General features: G+C 46.1%; 5 protein-coding genes across 5 annotated transcripts; 1 reads left to right on the forward strand and 4 right to left on the reverse strand.

Moving 5' to 3' along the window:
• Window positions 1-3346: 3346 nt before the first annotated feature.
• On the reverse strand, window positions 3347-4704 carry N7495_006844 (SMP-30/gluconolactonase/LRE family protein; the record flags this gene model as incomplete). The annotated part of the gene is made up of 4 exons (XM_057209495.1): window positions 3347-3935; window positions 4034-4189; window positions 4362-4522; window positions 4672-4704. 4 exons carry the CDS (start codon window positions 4702-4704, stop codon window positions 3347-3349), a joined length of 939 nt encoding a protein of 312 aa, XP_057063269.1.
• A 1523-nt stretch (window positions 4705-6227) lies between these two features.
• On the reverse strand, window positions 6228-7894 carry N7495_006845 (aldehyde dehydrogenase family protein; the record flags this gene model as incomplete). Its single annotated transcript, XM_057209496.1, has 3 exons — window positions 6228-7408; window positions 7510-7709; window positions 7770-7894. The coding sequence occupies 3 exons, from the start codon at window positions 7892-7894 to the stop codon at window positions 6228-6230; spliced, it is 1506 nt and encodes a 501-aa protein (XP_057063270.1).
• Window positions 7895-8240: 346 nt separating this feature from the next.
• On the reverse strand, window positions 8241-10018 carry N7495_006846 (EVE domain-containing protein; the record flags this gene model as incomplete). Its single annotated transcript, XM_057209497.1, has 6 exons — window positions 8241-8533; window positions 8590-8706; window positions 8759-8776; window positions 8830-9516; window positions 9585-9801; window positions 9935-10018. The coding sequence occupies 6 exons, from the start codon at window positions 10016-10018 to the stop codon at window positions 8241-8243; spliced, it is 1416 nt and encodes a 471-aa protein (XP_057063271.1).
• A 702-nt stretch (window positions 10019-10720) lies between these two features.
• On the reverse strand, window positions 10721-13509 carry N7495_006847 (Zn(II)2Cys6 transcription factor; the record flags this gene model as incomplete). Its single annotated transcript, XM_057209498.1, has 3 exons — window positions 10721-12119; window positions 12205-13062; window positions 13121-13509. The coding sequence occupies 3 exons, from the start codon at window positions 13507-13509 to the stop codon at window positions 10721-10723; spliced, it is 2646 nt and encodes an 881-aa protein (XP_057063272.1).
• A 1473-nt stretch (window positions 13510-14982) lies between these two features.
• Window positions 14983-15434, forward strand: N7495_006848 (uncharacterized protein; the record flags this gene model as incomplete). Its single annotated transcript, XM_057209499.1, has 2 exons — window positions 14983-15140; window positions 15242-15434. 2 exons carry the CDS (start codon window positions 14983-14985, stop codon window positions 15432-15434), a joined length of 351 nt encoding a protein of 116 aa, XP_057063273.1.
• Between the last annotated feature and the right edge of the window lie 201 nt (window positions 15435-15635).

Raw genomic sequence — 15635 nt, forward strand, 5'->3', positions numbered from 1 at the left:
TTTTTTCCTAGTTCTGAGGGTAATCAAACCAATTGAGGCTAGTGTGGCTTATAGAAGAGATGAGATAGAATGGACCCTGTAGAGTATACACAGACTCAGATCAATAAAATGTCTTCAATCAAAGTAGCCCTGGGTATAAAAGGGAAGAAAGATCAGAGCAGGTAGCTAGGAATTAATAAAGCATTGTCGTCACAGCCGTTGAGATGCAGCGGTGAGAGAGAGAGAGAGAGAGAGAGAGAGAGAGACAGAGACAGAAGAGACCGATCCATCAACTGTCTAGGACCAAAAAGATGAATGTCCGACCCAAGCTGTCGGGATCAAGTGTTGGGCATGTACATGTAGCAGAGTTCCTTCCAATAAAACGAATAAAATAAATAGTGAAATAAAAGTGAAATCCTTGTGCTAGAAATGGGGCAAACTAAAGAAGATCGGGAGCAAAGGAAAAATGCGAAAAATGCGAAAAAAGCTGCCTGAAAGGTGATTTCCAGTCTCCACTGGCGTCTTCTTACATGAATTAATTGCCCGTGGGACCAACCAGAGATCGTCGGCATACAGAGTACGAATTATCACAAGTGCGCGGGCTCACCATGGACGTGGACATGTATTTTTATCTTGCAACCTTTGTTCTTTCCTACTTGCCTATTTACATAGCTCCCCAATATTTGGACCTCGAGCTGTTCATCAGTTTGTGGGGCTTATTTCTAAAGAGGGATTCATGCATCTCCAGCTATATGGATCCGTATCCGTACATAGACCGGATACCAACAAAGTACCTTAGTTTGTGCCATGTGTCGAGGATCCTAGAGTGGGCCGATCCATGACGCAGAACACTGAGCAATCTTTCTTTCCTTCAGATCCCTTATTGAATCTAGTCCAATGAAGGAGAGTTGAGGGGGTTAATGAGACTAGTCCTGTCCTGCCATTTTCCGAGAGTTTGGGCTTGGGAGACTAACTAGAAGTATAGAAAATAAAATAAATCAACAGCAAATACTCCGATGGACACAGATGTCAGGGGAATTGACGAATCAAGTAGATAATAATAGTGTAAGGCCCGATTTGGAGTGTAGGTAAAGTTTAAGCCCTAAGAAGAAGTCATGATGTTATGCATTGCGTTCCCCGTGTCAAATCCCGACAAAAGGGGCTCCCGTTGACGGCCGTTGGAAATAATGATAAAGGACAGATTCATCCTATCCACTTTTCCTGATTCATCGAGCCAAACTATTGGAGTAGTTCTTCACCGTTCTTTGGGACGGACCCGCCAGCTTAAACCGAGAAGAGATGGAGACGTGGATCAGTCATCGTAGGTGGGGGTGAAAGCAACACAACTGGGGAAATGGAATGAGGAACGGGGGTAGAGGATTTACTTAGTAGAGCAAATAGTCTGATTCAGATTTAAAAACTTGGAAACCTTGGAAACCTCGGAAGATTTCAAGTTATATACCACCTGAGTAGAGCGAATAGTCTGATTCAAATGTAAAACTTGGAAGATTCAACTTATATAGCTTAGTGAGTGAAATCGAAAATATGTGACAACTCATCCGATCTCACCGAAGAAATCCGAGGCGCTGAAACGCTGAAACGCTGAAACGCTGAGACGCTTTAGTGTACAATGCATGAACAAGTGGATAAAGTACGAAGTAGCTTCCTCGTGACGAGATCAACAAAAGTGGGGCTTCATAAGTCCATCCTGCAAAATGGAGATACTATCTAGGTAAGTGTAGCTGAAGGTCAAGTTCTCAGGTGGCTTTCAAAACTCCCTATACCTACCTAGGTAGGTACTTACTCTAGTTGGTACCAATTCACACTACCTTTCTTGGCTGGCTGGATTGCTTTCTCGATTGAGCAACGACGATCTGTTGACAGCTCTAAGCTTGCCATGTGGTGTTTTGATGGCTTTTCGATACATAGGGTTGTGGTGGTGGCTTAGACGCCAAAACAAGCTACCTGCCATGACGAGGCCTAAAATAGCAAGTCCCGCAAGATGATAGATCCGGTTGTATTGAAGTTGTCCAAGGCGTGCATTGGGTTAGCCGCCATTTCTCCGAGAACGACGAATCATCATGTCTTTATGTGAGAAATTCCCAAGCTGATAGATCCATCGATCTTGACTGGTCCGTTGCATTAATTATTCCTCTCCCCCTATTTGGTCATATTATGACCAGGGTACACATGAAACGTAGTGTACTACCCCTGTAGCTGTGTCATGTATTTCAAATCAATAATCCCTGTGAAAACACTGAAGTGTACGAAGTATAAGAGGTTCTAGACCTTAATGCGTGTCATGGTAACGTGGGTCAGGGGTGGAAATAAGAGTCCCAGGTATCTGGTACATGGGTACGTCGTACCAGGGTTAGGATGTGGATAAGTTCTTTCTACTTGCCATACTTCTATCTTTTTATTCATCGCTTGTCGCGGGCATACTCTATTGCTCCAATTCCTGCTTAGATTAAATTCATCACATCTTTCCATCACTGGACTCCGTCGGCATTACAATCATTTGCTTTTTGCATGCTACCCAACTTCTATTCGAGAGTGTTTCATGCAGGATTTTATCTCATGTCCGCTGCAACCGCAACAATTCTCGAACCGTGGATCTAGGTTGTACTGATGGAAACTACCGGGATGAAAGATAATTCACCTTGCACGTACTCGTACTTCCACGGAGTACCATGTACACACAGAAACACTAGGCTCATCACCCTCCGTGCCTGCATTTCACCCTGCAGGGCAGATCCTATGAGAGCTGAGAGCCTAAAAGTACCATGCATATGCAACAGAGTAATACATAGACTGCCCAAGGATTGCAAAGATCGGGCTCATTCCAAGAATTCTTACACCCTGAACTACCCTGAAGATTGAGAGTGATGTAACTTCCACGGGTAGATCCGGCATTTACGCATTTGACGTGTAACTTTGATTAATCCAGATGCCCCAGGTGTCTCCTTATTGCTTGCAGACTTCACCGATGATAGTGAATCGGTCCGATCAGGCCTTTTGCCTCACTAACGCACTTAACGTTTTTGACGGATGTGGACGACTATGATATGTCAATTTTGATGTGAAGCAAACAGTACTTTCAAAAGTCAAGAAAGTGCGGAGTACTGCAGTTGAATGCACAGCCCCCATCAGGGCGAGCGACAGGGAAACAAGGCTAGACGAGGGCAAAAGTCAATTCTCCCAAATCAAGACAGATGCACAGTCGATCGCTCGAAAGAAGGAAGAAGGAATCTAGCCTCAGGCAAGTATTGCAACTGCATATAGGAGAGATTTACTGATCGAGGAGTCATTTCCTGTCAATAGCATCATATTCATCTAAGATGACAAGAGAATCCCACTTTCATTTGCCTCAATTCTGGAACCGGAACTCATTCTTAGGCTTTCCGCGAACGCCAACAGAAATCCTAAACACCCGGCCCCCATACCGGACAGACTGCGGAAGCCGCTCATCATCCTTATCATCCTTGGCAGAGGTGATGAACAGCTCCTCACCTACAAAAACAGGACAGGTCGGATTGCGCGTTGGTAGATCAATCTGTCCGATCACCTTCCCCTCCGGCGAAATGCGGATCACCTTTCCACCGCCGTAGATACAACTCCAGATGCAGCCCTCGACATCCATAGCAAATCCATCCGGCTCAAGAGGCTCGCCAAGGTCGAAATGGACACGCTTATTGCTGATGGCGCCGGTTGCGGCGTCGTAGTCAAACGCGAAGATCTTGGCTGTAGGTGAGTCGGTCACGTACATAGTGTCATTGGCCAGGTTCCATCCCATTCCGTTAGGAATGGTCACTGGGGAATGAACCCGGTGCAAGCTCAGGTCGGGATCTAATCTGAAGATTATACCTTCTGGACCTGGGGACTTGACTTTGGGATCGTTCATGGCGCCAGCGAAGAAACGGCCTTCGCTATCGACTGCGCCATCATTGAAGCGCATGCTACGGATACGTGTATTAGATAGGAACTTCTTTAGCGTAGAATGGAGTATATGAGCCATTTCATCTGACTTCACCAAAAGCTCAGAATTGAAACTTACAGTTCTGCCTTGCCTGGACCATCTTCCTCGCCCCAGGCTTCACGAATATAAGAGAGATCTCCGGTAGTTCGGTTCAACCGAGCAAACCCATGCTTAGCCCCAACAATAAGATGATCAACGTCGGTCTTACTTGGGTTAGCAATATTGGCGGTGACGCTAGAAATCCCGAGAAATCACACAGGCTAAGGGTTAGCCTCGCTTGTACGAAGAATCTAAGTGGACAATCTTCAAGAACACCTCCACGTAAAAAAAAAAGAAGGGTAAAAAGGGACAAGAAAGGGAAAAAAGAAAAGAAAAAAAATATGAAGGACCAGATCATGAAACGTACCCAATTGCAGCACCTGTATCAATGACTTTGAGAGACTCGGGTCCCTTGGCCAGATCGAGGCGATAAAGCTTGTGTTCCCAGATATCAACAAAACGAAACTCATTGTTGGCTACATCATGGTAAGGGCCCTCAAGCAATGTTCCAGCAATGTCAAGATAGGGCTAGAAAGGGCATCAGCAAAATTCCAAGATTCTGAGGCGTAAGCCAAGTCAAGCCATGTCAGAAAATAATTTATACAGCCAATTAAAAAAAAAGACAACGAGTCCGGGAAATTGCAGGGAATAGTAATACGAAAGGGAAATAATCTGACCTCATTGACCGTCCACTTCTGAATTCCTGACATGTCGATCGGAAAGAGACAGTAAAAATGAATTTAAAAAACAATAAATCCGGAAGAGGGCTTGGACACCGCTATTTTGAGGTCTAGGGAGTGACACAGTAATTAGTTCTGAATACGGAGTAGTGTATCACATACGCCGAGGAAACTGACAGTGAAGGCCAAGGATTGTTTAGAACTAGAGGGATTTGAAATGAGGTGATGGTGATGGTGATGGTGATGGTGATGGTGATGGTGATGGTGATGGTGATGATGATGGTGATGATGATGATGATGATGATGTTAGTGATGAGGACACGAAGCGGATTGCTTCGGATTAACGAACAAGTCCCCCGCCCTGGGCCCGCCCTAAACCCCCCACAATCATCAATCGGTGGAGTCTACACCGAACCCGTAGGACAAGAACGCAAACTACGCATGGATCTAAGCAAAGGTACAAAGGTACGGATACTGTACTACCGTGCTACTATTGTTCCACAGCCCACTTCACCTTCACTTCACATGACCGCTTCTGCATGCAGATGCAAGAGATTCATGTATGCGCTGGATGGGCGCTAAGCCATAGCCCCATAACATTACACCTACTTTCCTGCCTGATGTACAAATTGGGCTAGCATCTACTATGTACGGAGTACTTTGATGGAAATTACTGAAGGACGTGGCTTTAGTGCTTTTACCTAGTGCTTATACTTACCTATACGGATTACTGCGTATCACTTTACCCCAGGGCTGAACCATCACAGCTTTGTTACATGCAGCTGCTAAGGACATTACCTACATAGGTAGTAGTTCCGTGAAAAGTCTGTCAGGTGTATATCATTACGGTATTATTGTATGGAGTAGATCTAGAATACACAAGGATGTCAACATGTCTATAGTAATGCTTTAGAGAGCCTGCATTATCAGGCCACAACAACTTTCTTCCCGATGTACGAGATTATATACAATAGTCAAAGCTTAGATATTTTGCTATTTAATCGTCTTACAAAGTAATGAGAGTTAAAGACAGGTCAAAAAAAAAATCACAATTTATATTCCGACTCACCCAGCTCAAGATGCTGTATACAAATCGCTCAATCTGATCCTTTGAAGTTTTAAACAATATTACAAATGGGCGAAATGGGTAAATTGTCACTATTGCTCTCCAAGCTGGAGGTCTTGCCTTCAATGCAAAATCAATCTCGAAATTAAAGTCAGCGTTCTACATTCAAAATCGCAATCATAGTTGTTGTGCTTCCGATGTCGTAGCTTGTATGAGATCAGGATCAGTCGGGACCTCCGACAGCCCTTTCCATGGTTATCTATCTGCGCTGGGACTAATAGCATCAAAGTGGGCATACTCCACTCATCAGCTATGAATCGTATGATGGAATCTCCACTCATAACTAGTAGAAGCCCTCATAAGTTATAGTGTGCGTGAACAATCCAATCCGATCCAATGTTGGAATTCACATTCAAGTTGAATGACAGTCGTCAATTTTTATCTGCCTCGCCACCATAGATCATCACTTTCAAGATAAACAGCTAAGCTACAGCTTGCTACCCATGTTAACATGAACAGCCTTGACCTGCGAGTAAGCCTCTAGACCAGCCTCGCCCAACTCACGACCAATACCACTTTGCTTGACACCGCCAAACGGTACGTGGATGTCACTGTCATTGCTGCTGTTGATCCAGACCATACCAGCTTCAATATCAGAAGCGACGCGGTGCGCGCGCTCAATGTCACGGGTGAAGACGGCCGCTCCGAGACCGTAAGTTGTGTCGTTTGCGCGGGTGACAGCCTCTTCTTCGGTGGTGAAGCTGGCGATGACGACAAAGGGACCAAAGACTTCTTCGCGGTAGATGCGCATCGAGTCCTTGACACCTGTGAAAATTGTTGGGGCGATATAGTATCCACGGCCGTTACCAATGCTCTTGTCTGGCGATCCGCCCGTGAGGAGGGTTGCGCCCTCTGACTTTCCGCTCTCGACGTATGACAGGATACGGTCGTACTGGGCCTTTGTGACCTGTGGGCCTTGGAAAGTATCTTCGGCGAATGGGTCGCCGACTTTGCTGGTTGCAGCTACGACGTCCTTGAAGAGCGCCACGAACTTGTCGTACACGGAGTCGTGTACGAGAATACGGGAGGTCGACGAGCACACTTGGCCCTGGTTATACATAATACCGATGTGAGCCCACTTGACAGCCTGGTCGAGGTCTGCGTCCGCGAAGACTAGCAGCGGCGATTTGCCGCCTGTCTCGAGGGTGATGTTCTTCAGGGTTCCAGCGGCCATTTTCATGATCTCACGACCGGTAGCGGTGGAGCCCGTGAAAGCGACCTTGTCGATCTTCGGATGCTGCACCAAAGTAGCACCGGCGATACGGCCGTGGCCGTTGATGATGTTCACGACACCAGGAGGGAAGCCGGCCTCTTTGATAAGGGTGGCTAAGTAGAGGATGCTGAGCGGGGTCTGCTCGGCAGCCTTCATGACAATAGTGTTGCCGCATGCGAGAGCAGGGCCTAGCTTCCACGCGGCCATGCCTAGAGGGAAATTCCACGGAATAATCTGGCCAACCACTCCAATGGGTTGACGGAGGGTATATGCGAACTTGTTCGGAGTGGTGGTGATGGTCTGGCCGGTTATCTTGTCGGCCCAGCCGGCATAGTAACGTAAACAAGAAGTGACCTCACCAATATCGTCATTGAGTGCGACAGAGTAAGGCTTGCCTGGAGTTGGAGTTCAGCCGTGAGCTTGAGCTTACAATTAAGCTACAGGGAGCTTGAGTTGGAGCTCTTGACGAGCTTTATACACAAATATAAGTACTTACCGTTGTCCCAGGTTTCGATAGTCGCCAAAGTCTCCATGTGTGTCTCAACCAGATCAGCCAGCTTGTTGAGCAGAGCACCGCGATCTGTTGCGGGTAGAAGCTTCCATGATGGATGTTTCAAGGCCTTGTGTGCCGCATCCACGGCAACATTGACATCTTCTTCACCAGCTACATACACGTCCGCAATAGCCTCCTCGTTACTATACACTTGAGTCAGCGCCGGTTACAGTAGCATGGGCGATGGCGAATCAGGAACATACGAAGGGTTGATTGAGGTCAGGGTTTCACCACTTTTAGACTCCACAAACTCGTTGTTAATGAAAAGACCGAGGGGCTGAGTGTACTTGCGCCCATTTGGGGCAGTCAATTGAGTGGAGAGGGGCATGATAGAAGTGTGAAATTGACGATCTGATATGCTGGGTATGAAGGTAAAGGTAGAAATGAGATGCAGACGAAGACGTGTGTAGCCAAGCATTTGGAATTTGTTACATATCAGAATCTCCCCGCCTTGAGATAACGATTACATTCTATTCCTCGGGTAGACCTACTCTTCAAGGATATATCTGGTTCTGACTTGACTTCTGGTTGGTTGTGAAAGCTGTGACATCTATTATTGTATACCCCCACTTTCTTAACCGAGGTTTATGATCGTCAATTTAATTTATGACGTTACTTCGAACTATTTCTGCCGATATTATTTCTGATTTCACATTCTTATCACATTAACCATACTAAGCGGAATTGGGCTTCGTGATCGCTTTCATCAATTCAGCTGGATCTTCACCTGCAAGTTCCATAATGAATCGCCATTGCGCCGGGGTCACCGACGACACACTGAGTCGTGACTGCTTAAGAGTCTGGAGGTTTTCGAGGGCTTGACCGGGCTGGGAATGTGACTTGAGTTCGTTCAAAGTTACCTGTTTTTGGAGTTTATGGCGAAATTCAACATGCACGACCACCCACTTCTCAATTCCGCGAGTAGACTTGGGGTCGTAGTATGGGTGTTTAGGATCGTAAGCGGACTCTATAAGTCGAGATGTCAGCAAGTTGGTCACATATTGAGAGTGAGATTGAACGAACCATCAGCCGAGTGCTCATTAACAATTTCCATCACTCCCACAACTCCCGGGACTTTGCAATTCGAGTGGTAAAAAAATGCATAGTCTCCTTTCTTCATGTCACGCATCAGATTGCGTGCTATTGATATTGTAAGCTGCATTCTTCCATCATCATAAACCCGGCGTCTTACCGACTGCGTTGCGCACCCCTAGTATACATGGTTAGATTTATTGAGCAAGTTCTGAGAAGAAGCTAGCTTACCATCCCATGGCTCAGGAACTTTCGCAGCGGCCAGATCGTCGATGGAAAATTTGACATCAGCGCCCTTTTCAATGCGTGACTCAGGCTCAGCTTTCATCAGCCAGTACGAAGGGCCTCTTTCCTCGGGCACAGTCGCGTTAACGACTTCAGTGATGACATCTGCAACACTAGTAGCGTCGGTAGCGGTACTGTCGGTGGCAGTAGCTTCGGTGGCAGTAGCTCCATTTGTATCAATACTTTTACGAGGCCGACCACGGCCACGACTAGCTCCCCCAGTCACAGTAGCATCGATGGCACCAATGCTCTTACGGGGCCGACCACGGCCACGGCTAGCTTCCCCAGTCACAGTAGCATCGGTGGCATCAATGCTCTTACGGGGCCGACCCCGGCCACGGCTAGCTTCCCCAGTCACAGTAGCATCGATGGCACCAATGCTCTTACGGGGCCGACCCCGGCCACGGCTAGCTTCCCCAGTCACAGTAGCATCGATGGCATCAATGCTCTTACGGGGCCGGCCCCGGCCACGAGGCAGTTCCTCGAGCAGGTCCTCTGGAATATTAGAGTCGCCAGATTCAGCCTTTGCATTAACATCACTAGATTTAGTAACTTCTTCAGAAGGAATGGATTGACGGGGCCGACCACGACCACGGCCCACTTCCTTAGATACTATCTCTTTGGGAATTGTGCCTGGATCAAAAGAAGAATGTCAGTACTTTGCACTTGGCAGCAGTATTGGGATTAGAAACAGGAATTACCCGCCTTAGGAGGTCGTCCACGTCCTCTCTTGGTCGATGAATTGGTCGATGTCTTGGCAGCTGCAGCTGTAGCTGCAACGGCGGGGGACTTAGGGGGACGGCCACGTCCGCGTTTGGGAGTGTCAAGCTCAGATGGCGGGAGAAGTGGAGTAGCAGCCTCTGGGTTCTTGCGGGGACGGCCACGACCTCTCTTCTCGGAAGTCTCAGTTGGAGGAAGCTATTGCGCGATATCAACATTGGGTTCTAAATTGTTTTCACAATCCAAGGTCAAAAAAAAAAAAAAAAAAAAAATCAAATAATCAATTTTTTTCCTCTTCTACTGGGGATGCTCATGATAAAAAGCTGCTTACCTCAGAAGGAGTCTTTTCGACAGATGAGTTGCGCAGTCGCTTGGATGGACTGTCGCTCTCGACGGTCGACTTGCGTTTCGCCATTTTGAAAATGTTGGAATCGCGCTACCCTACTAAGGTACTGTTTTTTGGATGCTGAAAAGTGACAGTTGAATTGATTGAGAGTCGGTAATATTAAGAAGAAGTTGGGGAATGCATTCAGTCTCAATGAAACTTGAAGCTTTGTTTGTTCCAGCTGGACGCGACGGTGGGTCTCGGGTAGTGCACGTGACGATCTGCGGTTCTTTACCAGAGTTACTAATATCAGTGACTTCGACCCACATATGTCCTGTGTATGGGACTTTTATTTTCGCAACATTACTTATAGTGACAGTTAGTACTTACAGTCTATCTACAAAATACCCATCAATCGTAACCGTTTCAAGAATCAAAATGCAAAGTTTGTCTGTCATTTCGTGTATGCTCACGTGCTAAGCTGGTAAGAAAGCACTTTTCCTAGCAGTCGAGAAGTTCAAGCGCCAAATATCTAATGCAAGTTGTTAAGATGTAAAAACCTTAGGTTTATAGATGCAAAATGGATAGTGAAGAAAAATGCAGAGGTTCAAAAGAATCAGCAAGACTCCATCGAATTGAATCAATGGATCATTGGAAATGACATGAGCCAAGTGAGATATCAAAAAAGCAAGTCGTGTATGTTTATTTTCCTGTTTCCCGAGGCTTTTAATGCCAGAACGCCTCTCCGTGAAAATGAAGTTGAATTTAAAAAGCAAAGAAAGAAAAAACTCATTATTGCTGTTGTTGCTGATGTTGTTGCTGGTCTCGTTCCTCGTCCTCATAAGATGGAAAAACAGATCTGAAAAAGTCGCCGCCTAATGGATCATAAGGAAAATAAGAATCTTCTGCGAGTTCAGGTTGGCCTGTTGGTGGCCAGATCAGATCGGGTGTCGGAAGGTTGAAATAGCTAGTATATAAGTCTTCGTCTGGTACTAAGCGGGCGCCGAACGGGGTCGGGTCTTCCAGAGGAATGCTGGTGAAGTAATCCCGAGAAGAAGTGGCTGTACTTGGACCAGTCTCTGCAGTGAAGTGAGACCCTAGTTCGCCTATGTCGCGATCATGTTGTGGTGTCGGGGAGGGTAAGTCGTCAGTAGTGTATTTCATGCCACTGGCAAGTTTTCTGAAACTGGAGTCACATAGCTGCCAAGCACGTCTAGAGCCAATGCTGCGTTCGGACATGGCGTAAAACCAGCGAATGGACTTCTTCGCAAGACCAACAAACTTGATCTCTTCTTCTGGTAGGTGGACACTGCCAAATGACAGTTCGAGCAGGATGACTGTCGCAGCCTGCATGAGGTAGCGTAGAACGCACCACCATGGACAGACTTGGTACAGTTGGATGACGTCCGGCTCCTCTGGTATGAGATCGAGAATGTTGGAAGCAGACTCCAGAGTCATCAATGCCATCATGTGACTGAAAGTCTGAGGAGAGTTGTTTTGGCGCGCGTCCCGGCGGCAGAGACACGGTCGGCCCAGGGTGATGCGAGCACTGTAGTAATGAAATGCCAGGGAGATTTTACAGCGCAGCTGGTCCGGTGCGTCTTCGCTGTCGTCTTGTGTGAAGTCCAGTGCTGTGGGGAGGTTTGAATGCCACAGTTCGATGCGGGTGCGCAGCTCGTCAAGTCGGTTTTCAATTTCCGACCAGGGGAGTGTCACTGAGTTTGTCGAGTACACTTTGTTGATGATGTCTTGTGTGATGACGGATAAATCGCAGTAGTAAAGAAAACACAGCCCGGTATTGGCAGGCAGGTTTTGGAGCCACGATTGGTCTCGTGATCGACATTTGGAGGTGTCGTCTCTTGCTCCGGGTTGTCGAATGGAGGAGCTTGCCATCACGTTGCTGATTTGCTCATCTCTTAAAGTTGCGTCGTTAAGCACCTTTACAGCTTCTGGATCCACTGAAAGCTGGTCTTCTTCAAACGGAAGTGGTAAGGGTGTGGCATATCCGCCGTCAAGTGTATAGATCGCCCGGCCTGTCATGATACCGAGAGAGTTTTCAAATGTGCAAAGGCACCACCAGACCTTGTAGCGGGCCTCCTTTGAGATGTTGGGGGTTCTCGGGCTGTTGTTTTTTAAATTGATGCCGAGTGTGACTGCAGAGCGCATAGCGAGGACAGATATTCTCCAAGCCCTATCGTAGAGAATGATTAGTATCAGAATAAAAGAGAAAGGGAAAGAAGAAACAGAAGAAGAAGAATAAGAAGGGAAAAACTCACCTGTTAATTTGATCTGAAGCAAGTAAATAGAATGCAATCAAGCCCTCCACTTGTACTTGCTGCAGATCAGGATGGCTGAACAAGACCTCGCTATTCATGCTGAGCCGTCTAGCCCGAGACAAATACACGAGATCATCATTTTCATCTCCCTGCCATGGAGCGTTGATAAGATGGGCATGTTTGGCTGCAATAGCGAAAATCGTATTCAAAATGGCAAGCCACTTGTCCCCAGGGCGGGCCGTGCTCGATCGAACAAACCCGTCGAAGAAGGTCTGGAACTGTGCACAGAAAAGAGGTTTACTGATTATGGGGAAGAAGGGATGGACAGTATTCAAGTAGTCCTCGAAGAGTCGATCTGCCAGATGTCGAGGGGGCATGCTGTACAGTTGAACCGGCCCCGGGACAGAGATTTCGAGGTCATCTAGGTGATAGTTGAGGGTATGAAGAGAGAAGACGCCCTTTTCATCCTCGTCGTCTTGATTGGAGTCTAAGCTTCCAGGATAGCCATGGGCTCGTTGCTCTGCTTCTCGTTGGACGCGTTGCATCCAGTTGATTTCAGAGCTTTTGCCCATGAAGCCAGTTGCTTGGGTACTTTTCGATCGATTATGATCCTCATCGACTCGATCAATCGTCTCCAAAGAGCCAATAGATGAAAGAGGTGAAGGTTCATCGGGATCTATCTCATTCTGAGGCGTTGACAAAAGAGATGAGGAATTGTCGAAAATATCATTCCCTTTCAATCCGTGCTTGCCTAGTAGAGTCTTAACCCATTCGGTTGTACGAGACTCACTGGAGTTTCTCAAATCTTTCAAAAAGCTTTCATAGTCCTTTACCTCTTCGGATAGCCGGTCGACTTCCCTGTAGAAAAACGTTAGTAATCAATCGGAGCCCTAAGATTTTGTTATTGGGAACCTACTTCTTCATTTTTTCTCTCCATCCCACAGGATAGTGACAGGTAACGCGTAGCTCCCTGCATTGGCGACACACTGGAGTATCACCACTGCACTTGGATTTTCGGCTTCTACACGATAAACAAGCCCTCGGCACGCGACGATTGTAGCGCGGGGCGGCATTGACGGGTTGTCGAGGTATAGCAACTTTCCCCGAGTTTGATGTTTTGGCAGCTTCTCTCAAGGGAATTTTTGATTTTGATGCTGGACCTGGACCTGATGTTGCAGACCCCTGTGCTCTCTGCTGTGGGGGCAAGTCCGACATGGAGGGACATGGGGTCGCAGGGGCACTACGCGGCTCATACGACTCATTTCTCGCGCCCTCCTCTGATGGACGTCGATGATGTTCGTTCATGGAGTATTTTGAAGATTCATTTACAGAAGAATACAGCCCTATTGCTAAACGACTATTGTTGTTCCCCTGCCCAGTGCGACCAGTATGTCCTTTCGGTTTGAGATGCCGCCAATGACAGTCCGTATTTGCGGAAGCGCAGATAGGTGGGGATTTAGGGCAGAAAAGCAGAAAAGCAGAAAAATTCCAAGTCCTCTTGAATACGGAGATAGGTCTCTTTTTATATTGATCTCCTGCCGTGAAGCCGTGAAAAGTTTTAAAATAAAATACGTCAATGTGAAGCAGTGGCTTATCTAGAAGATACTCGAATACTCTAAATTTGGTACAATTCCGTCAGAGGCGCAAAACTGATGTGGGAACGGAATGAGCACGACACGGCACAACAAAACAGTTTAACATTATAGATATTGCGGGAAGATGAACAAAATGTCAGCGGTCGCTTGGTAATTATAATTGACAGCCGAATGACAGCTATTTCCTGGTTTTTCGAGATTAGTTTTGTCATCTCTTTAGCGCGACCCACACAGCACACGGGCCGGTAATACACAGGAGTTTGTTTACTTCTCTAATTAGCTTCATAGTAGTAGTACAATGATATTTTGTTCCGATCTATGCATGATGATTTCATATTGTGTCACAACTAATCCTAATTGGCTATATGAGGTGGTATGGCGATACTTTCGGTTCTTCCCGAAGATCCTTATGTAGCCCATGATTCATGACAAAGTCATGGCTTAATATTTCAAATTTCCCAATTTCTGAATAGTGGCATGAATCAGAATTGTGGACTGACTACATAGTATAGAAGAATCTAGAGGATACCTGAATTCTCCTGTTCTTATTGGTGGAATGTCACTGCCACACTCTTATTGGTGGAATCTATGGCTCGCATTCCAGCGAATTGACTGTTGTTATTTGATGATTGGAATCTATCGATGGGTCTGGAAGTTTGTTCCGGCAATAGGAATGTGAATTGTCTAGGGTTGATACTGAAAGTGGTGGCTATACTGGGGACTTTACTGCTCTTAATGTGCCACCTCGGTTGATACCGGACCAATTGGATGCACTTCACTCAGAATGATATCGAAGAGATTAATCGTTTCGTTAGTCTTGGAATTGAATTTATTAATGCGCTGACCTATCATACTACCTAATTATCGCTCTCTTCAACTTAATCCTCCTTCGTGATAGGGCGTATTTTCATGGAAATCACGGGAAACGGGAATAAGATCAACTTGAAATTAAGTCAAGCAGTTGTGATAAATACTCAGAGAAAGAAAATAAAAGTCTAGATAAGATGAAATGCATCTTTTGGCTAACTGGTTCTTAAGAGCGTCGTGTTCAACCACGGAAGTTTATATCTTTATTATTATTTATGCCTTACACCTCAGGCACAACTACCACAATCTCACAAACCTCCAATCCTTTCTCGTACAAAGGATATGCAGCGAGTCCACCTCCAACCACAAATCAAAAATGTCCAAGCAACCCAAAGTTCCCAAACCTCAGCTCTACCCTTCTGAGATATACCAAAGTGGAAAACCTAGTCCTGCACAACGACCGGTTCGCCCAAGGTCGTTGAAGGGACACCCGGATATCCGGTCGACCAAGGAGTATAAGCAAGCTGCACGACGGTATGTATGAGCTCTAAAATTCACTTGATTATCAGTATCTCTGTCAGGCGGGCTTTACTTGGGTTAACGCGATTTGAATGAAATGGTGCTGACTATTCTAGATGGACTTCTATCATGGTCGGGTTGCCGATTATCATGTATACTTCTTGGGTTCTTTATGAGCGAGGTAAATTCAAATCTCTCATTGTTCCCTTCAATCAAATCGCTGACAATATCAATCTAGTTTATGGGAATAAAAGCGTGAAGGAGATTGCTCGGCCGTCCTTGCCAGACCGATCTTCAAACTCTTCATAGCACAACATTGGAAATCATACGGATATCAATTGATCCGGTAGACCAGCCATTTTACAATACAAATTAATCATCCATTATCTTATCAGTTTTGATTATTATTTGTTGTAGCCTCAAGTGTTCCAATGACACCTATATTCCAAGGTTCTCGATATTTACTCAGAAACAAATAATAGAATATCTTTGATATTGGTATTAGATTAG

The sequence above is a fragment of the Penicillium taxi genome (assembly GCF_028828555.1).
Source record: "Penicillium taxi strain IBT 34144 chromosome Unknown utg000004l_segment0_segment0, whole genome shotgun sequence".
Lineage (NCBI taxonomy): Eukaryota > Fungi > Ascomycota > Eurotiomycetes > Eurotiales > Aspergillaceae > Penicillium > Penicillium taxi.